The sequence below is a fragment of the Lepidochelys olivacea genome (genome assembly GCF_965140295.1).
Source record: "Lepidochelys olivacea isolate rLepOli2 genome assembly, chromosome: 5".
NCBI classification, from domain to species: domain Eukaryota; kingdom Metazoa; phylum Chordata; order Testudines; family Cheloniidae; genus Lepidochelys; species Lepidochelys olivacea.
The window spans coordinates 62,531,034-62,548,353 of NC_140415.1; the positions used below are offsets into that span (position 1 = coordinate 62,531,034).

Sequence of the window (17,320 nt, forward strand, 5' to 3'; positions counted from 1 at the left end):
CCTGCTACCTTCCCGGAGGCCAGCAGGTCCCCTGCTACCTTCCCGGAGGCCAGCAGGTCCCCTGCTACCTTCCCGGAGGCCAGCAGGTCCCCTGCTACCTTCCCGGAGGCCAGCAGGTCCCCTGCTACCTTCCCGGAGGCCAGCAGGTCCCCTGCTACCTTCCCGGAGGCCAGCAGGTCCCCTGCTACCTTCCCGGAGGCCAGCAGGTCCCCTGCTACCTTCCCGGAGGCCAGCAGGTCCCCTGCTACCTTCCCGGAGGCCAGCAGGTCCCCTGCTACCTTCCCGGAGGCCAGCAGGTCCCCTGCTACCTTCCCGGAGGCCAGCAGGTCCCCTGCTACCTTCCCGGAGGCCAGCAGGTCCCCTGCTACCTTCCCGGAGGCCAGCAGGTCCCCTGCTACCTTCCCGGAGGCCAGCAGGTCCCCTGCTACCTTCCCGGAGGCCAGCAGGTCCCCTGCTACCTTCCCGGAGGCCAGCAGGTCCCCTGCTACCTTCCCGGAGGCCAGCAGGTCCCCTGCTACCTTCCCGGAGGCCAGCAGGTCCCCTGCTACCTTCCCGGAGGCCAGCAGGTCCCCTGCTACCTTCCCGGAGGCCAGCAGGTCCCCTGCTACCTTCCCGGAGGCCAGCAGGTCCCCTGCTACCTTCCCGGAGGCCAGCAGGTCCCCTGCTACCTTCCCGGAGGCCAGCAGGTCCCCTGCTACCTTCCCGGAGGCCAGCAGGTCCCCTGCTACCTTCCCGGAGGCCAGCAGGTCCCCTGCTACCTTCCCGGAGGCCAGCAGGTCCCCTGCTACCTTCCCGGAGGCCAGCAGGTCCCCTGCTACCTTCCCGGAGGCCAGCAGGTCCCCTGCTACCTTCCCGGAGGCCAGCAGGTCCCCTGCTACCTTCCCGGAGGCCAGCAGGTCCCCTGCTACCTTCCCGGAGGCCAGCAGGTCCCCTGCTACCTTCCCGGAGGCCAGCAGGTCCCCTGCTACCTTCCCGGAGGCCAGCAGGTCCCCTGCTACCTTCCCGGAGGCCAGCAGGTCCCCTGCTACCTTCCCGGAGGCCAGCAGGTCCCCTGCTACCTTCCCGGAGGCCAGCAGGTCCCCTGCTACCTTCCCGGAGGCCAGCAGGTCCCCTGCTACCTTCCCGGAGGCCAGCAGGTCCCCTGCTACCTTCCCGGAGGCCAGCAGGTCCCCTGCTACCTTCCCGGAGGCCAGCAGGTCCCCTGCTACCTTCCCGGAGGCCAGCAGGTCCCCTGCTACCTTCCCGGAGGCCAGCAGGTCCCCTGCTACCTTCCCGGAGGCCAGCAGGTCCCCTGCTACCTTCCCGGAGGCCAGCAGGTCCCCTGCTACCTTCCCGGAGGCCAGCAGGTCCCCTGCTACCTTCCCGGAGGCCAGCAGGTCCCCTGCTACCTTCCCGGAGGCCAGCAGGTCCCCTGCTACCTTCCCGGAGGCCAGCAGGTCCCCTGCTACCTTCCCGGAGGCCAGCAGGTCCCCTGCTACCTTCCCGGAGGCCAGCAGGTCCCCTGCTACCTTCCCGGAGGCCAGCAGGTCCCCTGCTACCTTCCCGGAGGCCAGCAGGTCCCCTGCTACCTTCCCGGAGGCCAGCAGGTCCCCTGCTACCTTCCCGGAGGCCAGCAGGTCCCCTGCTACCTTCCCGGAGGCCAGCAGGTCCCCTGCTACCTTCCCGGAGGCCAGCAGGTCCCCTGCTACCTTCCCGGAGGCCAGCAGGTCCCCTGCTACCTTCCCGGAGGCCAGCAGGTCCCCTGCTACCTTCCCGGAGGCCAGCAGGTCCCCTGCTACCTTCCCGGAGGCCAGCAGGTCCCCTGCTACCTTCCCGGAGGCCAGCAGGTCCCCTGCTACCTTCCCGGAGGCCAGCAGGTCCCCTGCTACCTTCCCGGAGGCCAGCAGGTCCCCTGCTACCTTCCCGGAGGCCAGCAGGTCCCCTGCTACCTTCCCGGAGGCCAGCAGGTCCCCTGCTACCTTCCCGGAGGCCAGCAGGTCCCCTGCTACCTTCCCGGAGGCCAGCAGGTCCCCTGCTACCTTCCCGGAGGCCAGCAGGTCCCCTGCTACCTTCCCGGAGGCCAGCAGGTCCCCTGCTACCTTCCCGGAGGCCAGCAGGTCCCCTGCTACCTTCCCGGAGGCCAGCAGGTCCCCTGCTACCTTCCCGGAGGCCAGCAGGCTGGCACCTCCCTGATCATTCATTTATTATCCACACCAAGCATCCATCCACATACATCCGCTATCTCTATTTTAATAACAATTGTTAATACAACAAAAAGGCGGGGAGTCTCTGGGTGCTGTTTCTGTTGTTAGAGTATTGCTTTGAGTCTCTCTCTCTGTGAATTGCTTTGAGAACAGACTCTGTCTTAGAATGTACTAACGCAATTAGCAGCTTGCAAGTTTCACACATAGAGGGAGAGAAACAGTATCAAAAACCAAGAGACCTCTTCATTAGTAATACCCTGGAATTGAAACTATGGGGAATCAAACTCATTTGTGATTTAATACAGAACTTCTTTAATATGATCCAACAGTTTGAACCTCCCTAAGTAAACCATGGTTCTTTGATGGAACTTGGCAGTTTAGCTATACTTGAGGTACCAAAGATTAGTTTTAGCTAACGTTTATGTGCATGTTTTTTAGCAAGTCTGGTCTTTCCACATAATGTGTTAGTCATATAGGGAAGCAGTTTGACTTTATGTGTTACAGTGAAATCATAAAATGATAAAGTACATAGGTTATGATTATAGTATTTGTATGCCACCGGTTTACAACATCAAAATATACTTTATATAAGGTGACTTTGTCTCACCAAAAATTCAGTTCTCTGAATCAATTAAATTGCTAAATTTATACATGAATATGAGAAATCCATGACATTGCTGATCCTGATTTACATCAGATCTGCTCTGTAGAAAGTTTGCTGAAACATAAATAATTTAATCATACAACTTCAGTCACTGTTCTAAGTCAAAACTTAAATCCATTATTCAGAGTTGACGAATGGTCTTTCTACACATAATTAGAAATGTGAGTTCCATGGAATTGTTAGTTGTACTGTCAGGCACCTGAGGGTTGGACATTACAGCTGTAAGTATTGCACCAAGTTTGTGGCAGTACTAGCTTGATGCAGTGAAGGTCTTTCATTAAAGTATAAAGAACAACAGGTTCTGGAAACAATGTAATACAAACCGAGCATGTGTTTTGGGACAGAAAAAACACTCATACTTCTGCTCAATTGGAAACCAGTCATTATTAGTATCCCAGAACCCTCTGGAGATCCCAACCAAGATCAGAGTCTTAGGCCTGGTCTGAACTTAAAGTTTGGGTCAAAATGGTTATATTGCTCCAGGGTGTGAAAAATCCACCCCCCTGAGCGATGTAGGTATGCCTCTCTAACCTCCAGTGTAGATGCAGCTAGATCAATGGCAGAATGCTTCCATTGACCTAGGTAGCGTTGTCCGGGGAGGATGTGTTCCTACAGTGACAGGAACAAAACTCCTGTCGGCGTAGGCTATGTCTAAACTGTGAGGTTATGTTGGTGTACCGCTGGCACCATAGCTATGAAGATATAGGCCCTGCAGTGTAGAGATGGCCCTGTTGTACAAAGTACTGTACAAACACACAGCTTTAAACTGTGACAGGGATTGTTGGTCATATACCAGCAGTATAACTGCTGGGCCTGGTGAAAACTTGTATGGAATGCCCCCAGGAAAACTTAGGTGTTGGAAGTAGTGTTCATGATTCAGTGAGTAGTGCTGCTCTCTCTAAGCACCCTGTCCGACGTCTACTGAAGTCAGTGGGAGTTAGATGAGGACTTAAAGCAATACTGAATCAAAGAGCAAAATAGAGTTAAGGAGCATTGAGTTGCTGGACGAGGAGCTATAAAACAGGTATCTGAATGTCTTGTAGCACTTTTCACAAGAGCCCTAGTGTTAAGCCTACTGTTATGGCCAGATTCAACCACTGAAAATAATTATTCTGTCTGCCTGAATTCTGCCTATGATTTCATTTGGAGTTACGCTTCATGTCTCCTAAAAACTTTATCTGTTGTCTACTGGTGATGAAGAATAATTGTCATGCTTCACTCTGTGGAAATCTTGATTACAGTGAATGATGTGGTCCCGACATGTACTATCTGTAAGGCATTTGAGATTCTCTTTATATAGAAGATGGGGTATAAGATTTAGTTATTAATCTGATTAATGACTTTTTTTATTCTTACAGCATGGTGACAAGAAAAGTGGAGCATCTTCTAAACCTGGAGATAAAAAAGGATCAGAAGCCACAGAGGTAAATAAATGCAAAGCACTGTATTATATTAAAATGAACTTCAGCATGTACAATTATATAGCAAAGAATATCTACTCATTCTGTGGTAAATTTTATGGTTGTTTTTGAACAGCAAAGTAGTAGCTTGAAGACAACTGACTGGTGGTGTTTACTAATAGCATTTATTTTCCAAAAAAATTATAAATCTATCTTGTGCTGTTCAATTTTGTGTGAAAAGAGCTCTGCTCTGATTCCCCTGTCACTTCAAATCTGCATGTTGGCAGGAGTGGAGAATCTGGGTCCAAGTATTTATTTCAGAAGGGCACCCAACCTCTATAAATGCTACTTTATCTGGAATTGGTATTTGTAATTCAGCAGTCCAGACAGGGCTCTAAGATTGAGTTTAGGGCCAGGAGCCAAGAACTCCTGTTGCCTAATCCTGGCTGTGCCACTGTGTGGCATATTTTGTTCTATTTCACTTAGAAAAATCCATGGAAGCTAATGCTGCTGGGAGCAGCATTAACTATCACTAGGCACTTTGTGTCTGCTATTGTTAATGCCAGAGGCGGCTGTGGAGGAGCTAAGGGCAGCACAGCAACCAAGCCAGGCTTGTGTGTGGAGGACACTACGCATGCTGGGCAGACTGCCTGTGGATTTGAATAAGTGTGTTTTTAACAGTATTCTGAATGCTGATAAATCGGGAAATGCTCGTAGGGTGCTTTTTAAAAGACAGATTTTTAAACTTATATCTAACTAGCCTTCTGGGTCACATCAAATACTTCTAATGAAATTCATGTAATACCAAACATATTGTAATACACGTACTGTACCTCTCTATTAATTCAAAAGATCTGAAAACTATGAAATTTCAGTCATACTAGTGATTGTGTTGGTTAAATCTCAGTAGTGCCTTTGACACTTCCCAGATGAATGGTAATTTGCCTGTAACATGAGGTCTTCTCTCTTAATCATCTGGCTAAAACCAGTTTAAGTAAATATGATGCTGCCTGAAGGAACAATGGTTACTATAATACGCCCTCTCTGATTCTGTCTGCACGCTCCTTTTTGTGCCCAAGTTTTTCCAGCCTACCTTGAATAAAGGTAAAGGTTGTTATGCTCGCAACTTATAATGCCTGAATCATTGTTTATAGCCAATGCTGTGTTGCCAAACCTAGACAGTTTGGTGTGATGTGGGTTATCTCAAATTACTTTTGTCTTTTTTTAACTTGTAAGAGTGCTTTAGTTTACAACTCATAACAGTTTGACCATGAACATTTGTCTATGCAAGGAAGTGATCAAAAGTGACACCAGGTTTCTCCAACACAAGAGTTACCCTAAAAGAGGAAAAATTTTAATTATAAAATTAAAACAGTCTGATTTGTAAGAAGAGGGTGCTCTGTTCTAGTGTCAGTGCTCCCCCTACAGAAGGGAGGTGGTATATACATTCCATAATAACTTACTAAAGAAATAAATGCAGCATAATGAAATTAACTGTATAAAGGACATGCTAATTTTGAATGAGTGCCATATTGTTAGAGAGGTCCTTTGGCCAAGAAACTGAAGTGTACATGGGCATTGTCTCCATCAGAATCTCTAGCTAACCTCTTGCATGAACTCATCTACTTTAAGAATGTACAACAGCTGATTGTCAGCAAGCAGATATGCCTGACCGTAAACTTATAACTGCCACTCTCCAGACTATAGTACAGCTACTTCTCCATTCCCATTTGTAAGTTCTTGCTTCAGCAGCATCAAGGTGCTTATTTTAGTTAGAGCAATGAACCTCAGGTCTGGGGAAAAGAGGATGTGCTTATCACATCCAAGGCAAAACAGGTCAAAATCAGTTTATGGGGTTTTCTTTGGAGGCTAATTTAAACTTGTTTATGCTGTTATCAAACGCCTACTTGGTAAAATTACCTATGGCAAAGTGTTGTCTCCCTGATCCTCTGCATTAAGTGTATCAGACTAGCATGTTGTCCAATGCTAATTAGTGTTAGGATCATTCCTCTTTCTGGTTCTTGATTCCTTTATAGCTAGTAAGTATCAGCCACAAGAGTAGAGAGATTCATAGATAAGTTTATTACAGTGTTTGACACTTAAAACTACTGTTAAATAAAAAAAACATCAAGAGAGACAAGAAACAACAGAAGGAACAGGTACATGTAATACTTTTTATACAGGAAAAGCTACTGAAAAAGCTACTGAAAAATAACTCATTGTGAAACATATGTTAGCTCTTGTTTACAACTGAATTATATACAGTATAATTTGGATGGACTCTTGGATCCTCTAAAGTCCTTCCCTACTGTGCCTCCATGGGTGACTTAGGCAAGTCCTCTTCCTTTCTTGCTTGGTTTCAGGAAGGAATTGTGCAGCCTGGGAACCCAGCTGTCCCTTTCCTCTAGGCTTTACAGCAGGGATCGGCAACCTTTGGCACATGGCACGCCAGGGTAAGCCTGTTTGTTTACCCGGTACATCTGCGGGTTTGGCCAATTGTAGCTCTCACTGGCTGCGGTTCGCCATTCCAGGCCAATAGGGGCTGCGGGAAGTGGCGCAGGCTGAGGGATGTGGGGGCTTACCCCGGTGGGCCGCATGCCAAAGGTTGCCGATCCCTGCTTTACAGGATAGTTTAGGTTTTTCCTATACAGTATCCTTCCACCTCCTCAGTGAGCTGAGCCCATCTTTTCAGCTTGATTTCAAATTCCCCCACTGAGCTGTTACTCTTAATTTAGAAAAAATGATTTTCTAAATCATGCGGCAGCATGATGAGAGGAGGCAGGATTCAAAGCTGAGGCTGCTGGAGGACCAAACCAGTATGCTCCAGTGTATGGTTGATCTGCAGCAAAGGCAGCTGGAGCACAGACTGCCGCTACAGCCCCTGTGTAACCAACCGCCCTCCTCCCCAAGTTCCATAGCCTCCACACCCAGACGCCCAAGAACGCGGTGGGAGTGCCACCGGCTAACCAGCCACTCCGCCACAGAGGATTGCCCAAAAAACAGAAGGCTGGCATTCAATAAATGTTAAAGTTGTAAACTTTTAAAGTGCTGTGTGGCATTTTCCTTCCCTCCTCCACCACCCCTCCTGGGCTACCTTGGTAGTCATCCCCCTATTTGTGTGATGAATGAATAAAGAATGCATGAATGTGAAGCAACAATGACTTTATTGCCTCTGCAAGCGGTGATCGAAGGGAGGAGGGGAGGGTGGTTAGCTTACAGGGAAATAGAGTGAACCAAGGGGCGGGGGATTTCATCAAGGAGAAACAAACAGAACTTTCACACCGTAGCCTGGCCAGTCATGAAACTGGTTTTCAAAGCTTCTCTGATATGTACCGCGCCCTCCTGTGCTCTTCTAACCGCCCTGGTGTCTGGCTGCGCGTAACCAGCCAGGCGATTTGCCTCAACCTCCCACCCCGCCATAAACGTCTCCCCCTTACTCTCACAGATATTGTGGAGCACACAGCAAGCAGTAATAACAGTGGGAATATTGGTTTCGCTGAGGTCTAAGCGAGTCAGTAAACTGCGCCAGCGCGCCTTTAAACGTCCAAATGCACATTCTACCACCATTCTGCACTTGCTCAGCCTGTAGTTGAACAGCTCCTGACCACTGTCCAGGCTGCCTGTGTACGGCTTCATGAGCCATGCCATTAAGGGGTAGGCTGGGTCCCCAAGGATACATATAGGCATTTCAACATCCCCAACAGTTATTTTCTGGTCTGGGAATAAAGTCCCTTCCTGCAGCTTTTGAAACAGACCAGAGTTCCTGAAGATGCAAGCGTCATGTACCTTTCCCGGCCATCCCACGTTGATGTTGGTGAAACGTCCCTTGTGATCCACCAGAGCTTGCAGCACTATCGAAAAGTACCCCTTGCGGTTTATGTACTCGGCGGCTTGGTGCTCCGGTGCCAAGATAGGGATATGGGTTCCGTCTATAGCCCCACCACCGTTAGGGAATCCCATTGCAGCAAAGCCATCCACTATGACCTGCACATTTCCCAGGGTCACTACCCTTGATATCAGCAGATCTTTGATTGTGTGGGCTACTTGCATCACAGCAACCCCCACAGTAGATTTGCCCACTCCAAATTGATTCCCAACTGACCGGTAACTGTCTGGCATTGCAAGCTTCCACAGGGCTATCTATCGCCACTCGCTTCTCAACTGTGAGGGCTGCTCTCATCTTGGTATTCATGCGCTTCAGGGCAGGGGAAAGCAAGTCACAAAGTTTCATGAAAGTGTCCTTACGCATGCAAAAGTTTTGCAGCTACTGGGAATCGTCCCAGACCTGCAACACTATGCAGTCCCACCAGTCTGTGCTTGTTTCCTGAGCCCAGAACTGGCGTTCCACAGCATGAACCTGCCCCATTAGCACCATGATGCATGATTGGCAGGGCCCATGCTTTCAGAGAAATCTGTGTCCATGTCCTGATCACTCACGTTACCGCGCTGATGTCGCCTCCTCGCCCAGTATCACTTTGCCAGGTTCTGGTGCTGCATATCCTGCTGGATAATGCATGTGGTGTTTAATGTGCTCCTAATTGCCAACGTGAGCTGAGCGGCCTCAATGCTTGCCTTGGTATGGCGTCCGCACAGAAAAAAGGCGCGGAACGATTGTCTGCCGTTGCTCTGACGGAGGGAGGGGCGACTGACGACATGGCTTACAGGGTTGGCTTCAGGGAGCTAAAATCAACAAAGGGGGTGGCTTTACATCAAGGAGTATTTCAGGCAGGACTTCACGGAGGGTTCCAATAAGAAATGGTGCACCTAAGTTATTGTTCTTATTGGAACAAGGAGGTTAGTCTGGCCTCTGATTGATACATGGCTAGATTTACCTCGCTGCACCTTCTCTGTGAGTGACTGCAGTGTGACCTAGAGGAATGAGTCCCCTAGACGGGGGAGGAGGCAAATGAGTACCAAACAAATCTGGTCTATTTCTTGTTTTGATCCACTCCATCTATCTTTTACATCTTTGGCTGGCAGCAGACGGTGCAGTACGACTGCTAGCCATCCTCATCTCTTGCCTGCCCGGCAGAAGATGATGCAATAGGACTGCTAGCAATCTGTATTGCCTGCCTGCTCACCATAAGATGGTTCAATAGGACTGACTGCAGGACTAAAGAGAATGACCTGGTCAAGTCACTCCAGATTTAGTCCCTGCACCCATGTCTGCCCAGGCGCTCCTGATCGACCTCACACCTCAGGACATGACGATGATGGCTACCAGTCCTATTGCACCGTCTGCTGCCACAAGGCAATGGGTTGCTGCTGCTGTGTAGCAATGCAGTACCACGTCTGCCGGCACCCAGGAGACATATGGTGACAGTGAGCTGAGTGCGCTCCATGCTTGCCGTGGTATGGTGTCTGCACAGATAACTCAGGAAAAAAGGCGCAAAACGATTGTTTGCCCTTGCTTTCACGGAGGGAGGGAGGGAACGGGGCCTGACGATATGTACCCAGAACCACCTGCGACAATGTTTTAGCTCCATCAGGCATTGGGATCTCAACCCAGAATTCCAATGGGCAGCGGAGACTGCGGGAACTGTGGGATAGCTACCCACAGTGCAACGCTCCGGAAGTCGACTCTAGCCTCGGTACGGTGGAAGCACTCCGCCGAGTTAATGCACTTAATGCACTTAGAGCATTTTCTGTGGGGCACACACACTTGAATATATAAAACCGATTTCTAAAAAACCGACTTCTGTAAATTTGACCTTATTCCGTAGTGTAGACATACCCTAAGACTCTGTAGAAGGCTATTATTAAACTTTTTATTCTGAGAAAACATTGTGCAGGTTTTGGACCGTAACCCTGGTCGGTGTGTATCTTCTTCTGAGACTTCAGGGTGGAATTATGTGTTGCAACAGTGAGTGGCACAGCACCTAACTTTGGGGCTTTAATTACATGAAAATTACATGAACAGCACCAGAATCCACAAAGCGAAGTTAGGCACTTTATACAATGAATGGGGACAGATAGGCATTTTGGAATGTGATCCATAAAAACCAGGACACTTGGGGGAAGCAGCCTAAGGTAGCCAATAGGAGATACTGACCAGAAGGGAGTGTATGCTAAGCCCCACCCCTGTCTCAGAGATGGGCATCTATGTCTGTGCTTCAGGGAGGTGCCTAGAGATCCACAGAATGGAACCAGCTGCCTGGAATTGGGCAGTATAGGCACCTAAACTGCTTTTTGAAGGAGTGAGTTGGCTGCCTGTCTCACTTAGTCCTGGTGGTGGTAGGACTGTTGCCTACCTTATAGCTCTTAGCCCAATGGTTAGAGCATTCACCTGAGATGTGGGAGACCCAAGCTCAATTCCCTCCTTTCTGCCTGAGGAGGAGAGAGGATTTGAACAAGAGTCTTCCATATCTCAGGAGAGTGCTCTATCCACTAAGCTATGGGATATTGTGGTGTGGGACTCCTTCAGTCTCTCCTGTTGAAGCTGTTGCACTTTGGATGAATAATGAAAGAATGATTGGAGCAGGGGGACTGGACCCTCCTCCCGGATTGGTGCCCTTACCATTGGAATACAGAATCATTCGTATTTACTCTCTCTTTCTCGTCAGTGACTGTTCCACTGTGGATAAATACCTAAAATGTCAAGGACTGCATACTATTTTATTTAACCTGCTAAACAACTTTAGTTCTAGTATCAATAACCAATAATCAATAACCTCTGAACTTCTGCAAATTAAAAAATAAAATTGGAACTAAGTAATAATCCAAATTATATGACCTACTTTCCAGGTTTCTTGTGGGCAATTATAGACTGAAAACTAGCTTTCAATGTTATATTACAGTAAAAAAGGCCAGTGCAGTTTGTGGGTTGCACATGCAGAGGTTTCATATCATGGAGCAGAATGTTAGTTAAACACATGCAGAATATTGTGTTTGGTTCTGGCTACCTCGTTATCAGAAAGACACTGGCAGAATACAGAGAGGCACAATGAAAATGATTGGGAGTCCTGAGGAATTGGTTTATGTTGAAAGAAGAATTTAAAAAATCACATATGTGTAATTTAGCTAAGCAGTAGCTGTAAGGGGATGTGATACTGCTTGAAAATTTCTGGAAACGTAAATGCCAAAGAGAGAGAGAGAGGAATTATTTAGAGTAGTAGAGGGTTTACTAGTAATTATGAGATAAAATTAAGAAAGGGACAGTTTAGCCTGAATATCAGGAAGATCTAACTATGAACTCTATTAAGGTATAAAATAATCTCCCAAGGAAATAAGTGGAAGCCCTTTCTTGGGACACTGAAAATTAGACTGGAAAAAACATAGCAAATGTACTGTAGAGAGCAATTGGTAAGGCATAATCCCACGTAGGTGAGGAGGTACACTAGATGACTCCGTAAGACTTCCATTTTTAGCATTTTATTCCATGATCTTTTGGTGTTAATGGTGGGCGTTAAGAGCCTGCAGTTTGAGGATAATTCTTTTAATGATATTTCAGGTATGAGATATATATATAATCATAGTAGTGCTTCTGTAATTAGTCCATGACTGCATATATATAGACACCAGCTGAAATATACGCCTATAGCATAAGGAGGAAGAGAGCGTAGGTCTCTTTGCTGCTAATTTTATCAGGTCTCTGCCAGAGTTTGTTTGGGTCCCAGATTTTACAAGTTTTTTAAAACAGTAGGATGTATCTGTGTGATTGCATCATAAATGTTTTAAGACCACATTGAATAACTTAAAAATCCAAACAGTTCTTTAAGTGGAAGAACCCAGTGTCTTTGGAGCTTAAAAATTCAAGGATGAAATTCTGACTCCATTGAAGTCAACTGGAGTTTTGGCATTGACTTCAGTGAGGCCAGGATTTCACCCCTGAACTCTTTACTGTGTTGTGCTATGCCTGTAGTGTAGACAGCAGCTCAAGTGTGTGACTTTTCTTCATTAACGAACATTTTTCTTCCAATGTATGTTACCAGGTTGAGGCAACTGAGCTAAGTATAGTACCGCAGGCAACTAAAGCAGGAACAACAAGCAGATGAGGCCAGTATCAGGATCCAGGGATATCCATTCTGCTCTGCTGTGTTCTTGTCCTTGAAGAAAATGGTGCAGAGCAGCCTTATTTCTCTCTCGCCTCCCCACCAGCCCAGACCTTCTCTCTCTCTCTGTCTCACCAACCCCTTCCCCACTCGCATCTACACTCTTTCTGCCTATCTTGCTCCTTTACTTCCTTCCCTCTGGGCAGAACCTGCACTCACTGTAGTTTCCTCTCTCCTGCGGCTCTTTCTGAAGGGGAGGGGAGTTGGAAACCTGCAGTGCCTGGAACTTTTGCTTGGTCCCTGCTGCAACCAGTGGGCCTCCAGGAGCTCTGTGGGGCACAGAGGGAGTGTGCCACTCTATTCCTCTTTGTATATGCGCCCTTACATGGCTGGCCAGTATGTGTAACTTCTGTTAGTGCTAAATGGAGTGCATCAAAAGGTGAATATGCAAGTCAGGTATATGCACTTTACTGGTTAGTCTAGCTGTATGTTAGATTTTTAAAGGGTTTAGAGTGTTCTCCATTCATTTTAAATTTTTAGATTGTAATCCAGCAAGGTGCTGAATAGAGTCAGATGGTGGAAAAAATGGGACAAAAAAGTCACAAAAAAAGTTAACAATTTTTCACTGAAAATTGAAAAAAATTTGACCAACTCTAGTGCTGAGTAAAATGAACGAACTCCTGTTGACTTACAATGGAGGTGGGCATCCATCACCTTGCACGATCAAATACTTAGGGTCATATTATAGCGGCTCATGTAAAATTTTGTGTGCAAGAAATATAGTGTTGCCGTTTGGCTGAATATACAATGTTAGAAATATCCTCTACCTCTGGATACCCCATGTTAGGTGAACTTTTGCAGTAGCTCAAAATACCAAAGCATTTCCAAGAATGTTGTACCTTTGTCAAAATGGGTTACCCTGTTGATGTTTTTGAAAGGTTATGTTTTTGTTTTAAAAAATGTTTTTAAATCAATACATTGACTTCAAATTTAGGATAAAATGCAGCTAGTCTAATATTTCAGAAGTAAGTTCCAAATATACAGTAATAGAGCGTCATATCATGCAAGTCTTTTGAGATCCTCCAACTGAATTCATCAGGGAATTCTCTTAAAAAAAATCTGTCAAGATTAGAAGTATACTTAGAAAGTTGCACCTGGGGAAGGAAATTAGTGGCTTTCTATTGTGGTAGGAACTCAAGAATAGAGGTGATACGTCTGATGTGTCTGTTGATTTTCCAGCCTCTAATCACAATCATCAGAATGCTGATTCCGATCTTGCGTACCCAGTTGCCAATTGCGAGTAACTCCATTGAAAATCCCTGATGCATTTCTTTTTAAAAGAATGAAAAGATTAATGCTTTTTAAACTAGTTAAACTGTTATACTGTATAGTGAATTTTAAGAGATTGAAGCTGACAGTGTCCCTTTAAAATGTCCCTGATGCTGTAGAAGTGCTCAGTACCTACTGAAGTCAGTGGATGTTGAGAGCATTCAGCAACATTTCTTATCCTAGGACAGTAATAAGAAAATTGGTGTCCGGATGTATAAAAAATATGTAAATCAGACACTGCACCATTTCAGACTGACGTACATTTTAGTACATAATCACATTGTGTAATTCATTATGTTGATGCAAACAGATTATATCATCTCCTGTATTATTGCATGGTTAACATCTGGGTAATTTTTTTTCAGGTGCTCCGGCTGTGTATGGAGTTGATTCACATGATTTGATTTACCTTGTTTTGTATATTTAACTACAAATTTTTTTGGAAAAGACTAATCTATTTTATTATATAGAGTAAAATATCACGCAAACTTCTGCTGTAATCCAAAGATCGAATCTGACCATCACCATGGCATCTGAGCATCTAACAAACATATTAAAGTGAGCACGATTGTATTACAGCAGCAAACAGAGGCCACAACGGATATGGCAGTCCTGTTGTGCTAGACACCACATATAGCAAGAGGTAGTTCCTGCCCTGTAAAGTCTACAGTCTAGTGCTAGGTTTTCAAGAAGTTTAAATGAAATACCTGCTGCTAATAAGGAGCTGCTAAGGAGGAGCTCGGCTATTCAGGAGGGCCTCAGCTCTGTCCTCTGGATCAAGAGGAGCTCCCTGGGAGGCTTCCGTTGGAACTCTACCGGGCATGTCCCACTGGGCGAAGGCCCCAAGGCCGATCCAGGACATGCTGGAGGGATTAAATCTCCCAGTTTGCCTGTTGTGGAGGAAAAGGAGGTCTGGTCCTTTCTGCTGTCCGTGCTGCTGCCGTGACCTTCACCAGGAAAAGTGGCATAAAGGAAAAAAGAAGAAGAAGAGCTGCTGCTAATTCTAATTAGCTAATTAATTTAGTTTAAAGAGAGCAACTGGAAATGGTCTTTGTTTTGAAAGGACACTAAGGTTAATTGGGATTAAAAAGTAATTTACTTTTGAAGTTGTTTTGATGAAAATCTAAACTTCAGGATTTCCTTGATGGTATTTAACAGTAATACAGCACTAAATTTCTTTTCCAAAATGAACATCAAATTTACTGTGTGTCCTAGCAACCAAATCTGTGCAGCCATACTGTGACTGGATGCAATTTTTTAGGTGTCCAGCAAGGCACCGATCCTCTAAACACTTAAGCATGTAGTTAGCTTTATGAATGTGAGTTGTCCCAAATGTACAAGCATCATCACACTAACAGTATTATTGGTTTTGGCACATGATACTGTGCTCATTTGGTTTTCATTTTTTTCATAATGCTAAATCCAAGCCTGAAATATTTGAAGAAAATACCATCAATTTCCTCCTGCACGTACATTTTGGAAAATGTACTTGTGGGCCACACTTCAATGATGTAGTATGTATATATCTGTGAACAGAGTATTGCCCTTTGCACTGGTTCACTAGCTGAAGTTCAGCTTCAGAAGGGCCGCTTTAGTCTTTGTAATTTAAAAATTTTGTTTGTGCAGGAGAAATTCTCTCCGTTCATATTGTGTTCTGGAGCTAAAGTCAGAAGGAAAGAACATGATGTGGCGTTTATCTTTATGAATGATATCTTTTGTTTGTGTTTGAGGCTACTAATCTATCACAGTCCCTTATGTCTGATGGGCTGAATATTGGTGTTTCTTCATTTTGTATAGTAATTTCCTTACCAGGCCGCTGCAGGAGCCTGGTAAGGAACCAGCAGCCTGCAGGCTTTTCTGTGTTTAGGGGATCGTTCAAAATACTCTGCTGTAAAATCTCAGGAGTTCATATACCTGAGAGAGGTCTTCTGTCTCTAAGTAGGTTTTCTCTATCTGTTTCTTCTGAAAGACAATAGTTCTTTGCATCCATTGCTCAAGGTTGATTTTTCTAGCCACTTCTGATTTTTATCACAATTTCATTCCAGTTGTATACCAATGTAAGTCCATTAGTATCATTGGCGTTACACTGACATGAAACTGCAGTCATGCAGAAATTAATTATTTGCTGTGTTTTTGTTCCATCTGCACACACATTTGTTTAATTTGAAAGCCCTCAATTCTACCTATCAGTATTTGTATGTGTAAGCACCTCTTTGCCTCATTTCTCCCTCTCTGCACGTTGCACCACGTTGTTCACATGTCATCAAGAAGGGAAACTATTGCTGCATCCACAGTACTTTTTACACAGATGCTTTTATAGGCTTTTCTGTTTTGAAGATAATTTTCTCCTGTATAATTTCTGTTCAATAATCTAAATGTGACATGAAGGAACCAGGGCATGTTGCTAATGCAGGTTTAAAAAAAAAATATTTTTTTTCAAGCTTGCACTGATTGTGTTTTGTTTTTAATTTAAAAAAATCAAGCTATCTGACTTCAGTTTACAGCAGTTACTCTTGAAGTATCATGAGATACAGATGATTACATATGGCTTCACTGTTAACCAAAACGAGCACCTCAATTTTAGGAAATAGCATAGATTTATATATGATTATATATGAAGTATGAAAAATAATTCAGTCTGCAATAACTGCTCTGCTCACAAGAAAACCATCTCAAATGATCCTCTGGTGATCTGAATTATAACTCTGAAAACTGCTTCAGATGACTTGTAAAGCAGACACTGAATATAAATGAACTTGTTAGTATTTTGAATAAAATAGTCTAAGAAACAGAACCCTCAGAGAATCTTTTTATAAATGAAGTATTTTGCTCCGCTTTACCAGTATATTCTGACATATTGTTCCCCCCCCCTTCTTTTGTATTTATGCTTTTATTTCACAGATGAAACCTGCAAGCACTAGTGCCAGTCAGCCTCCTAAAACACATACAAGTGGAGCAACTTCTGCCAGTAAGGTAACTTGCATTTTTCAGAGATGATAAACTTGCGATAGGGATTAACAATAATTGCATCAATGAGAGTTATAATAAACCTCAGTGTAGACTGGAGATTTAACAATATGCCTTTATAAAAATGCATTTTTGGTTTAGTTTTAAAAATAGTTAATCCAAATTTTGGAATCTGTAGAATTAAGTTGTTTATCCTAATGTTTTCTGGGTTTTTTAAAATGTATTCTTTGTGGTTTAGGCCCAAATCCTCAAGGGCATTTAGGTGTCTAACTCACAATGATTTCAGTGTGAAATAGGTGCTTAAATACCTTTTGACGTTTTGAGAATCTGGATCTTAGCATAATGCAGATATAATATATGTTATCCAAAGCAGAATAGTCATATTTTCAGAAACAAACTCTGACATAACTGATCTGTCTGTTTTGTCGACTGAAATGCAATCATTTGCTTGAATAGATAAATATAATTTCCAAAGTATATTTAGGTACAGTTTTCTTAACTTCATTAACAAAAATCAACTCAAACATTGAGGTCTTTGAACCAAAGCCCATTGATGTCAAAGGGAGTCCCTAAGTGAACTGAGTGATCTATTTAAAAAAATAAAGATGAAGATAAGTCAAAATTTCTTAAAGCTATGAAGTGATAAATGTTCAAGTATCTCAGAAAAAAAACACTGTATGAGTTAATTATACTTTGTATTAAGTGAAATAAAAGTTCCAATTCCAGAGCAAGTAGATGTGGTAGCTAACTTATACTTGTTTTTCACTACAACACCACTTCAGTTTT

At 44.8% G+C, this 17,320-nt stretch overlaps 1 protein-coding gene across 3 annotated transcripts in view; it reads left to right on the forward strand.

Annotated features, from left to right (window-relative positions):
- Positions 1–17,320, forward strand: part of CAST (calpastatin) — a 116,610-nt gene that overhangs the window by 8,457 nt on the left and 90,833 nt on the right. For all 3 annotated transcript variants that reach the window (XM_084627971.1, XM_084627973.1, XM_084627972.1), the window contains exons 2-3: positions 4,206–4,271; positions 16,469–16,540. In XM_084627971.1, coding sequence (XP_084484097.1) covers positions 4,206–4,271; positions 16,469–16,540 — 138 coding nt within the window. The remainder of the gene's footprint in view (positions 1–4,205; positions 4,272–16,468; positions 16,541–17,320) is intronic.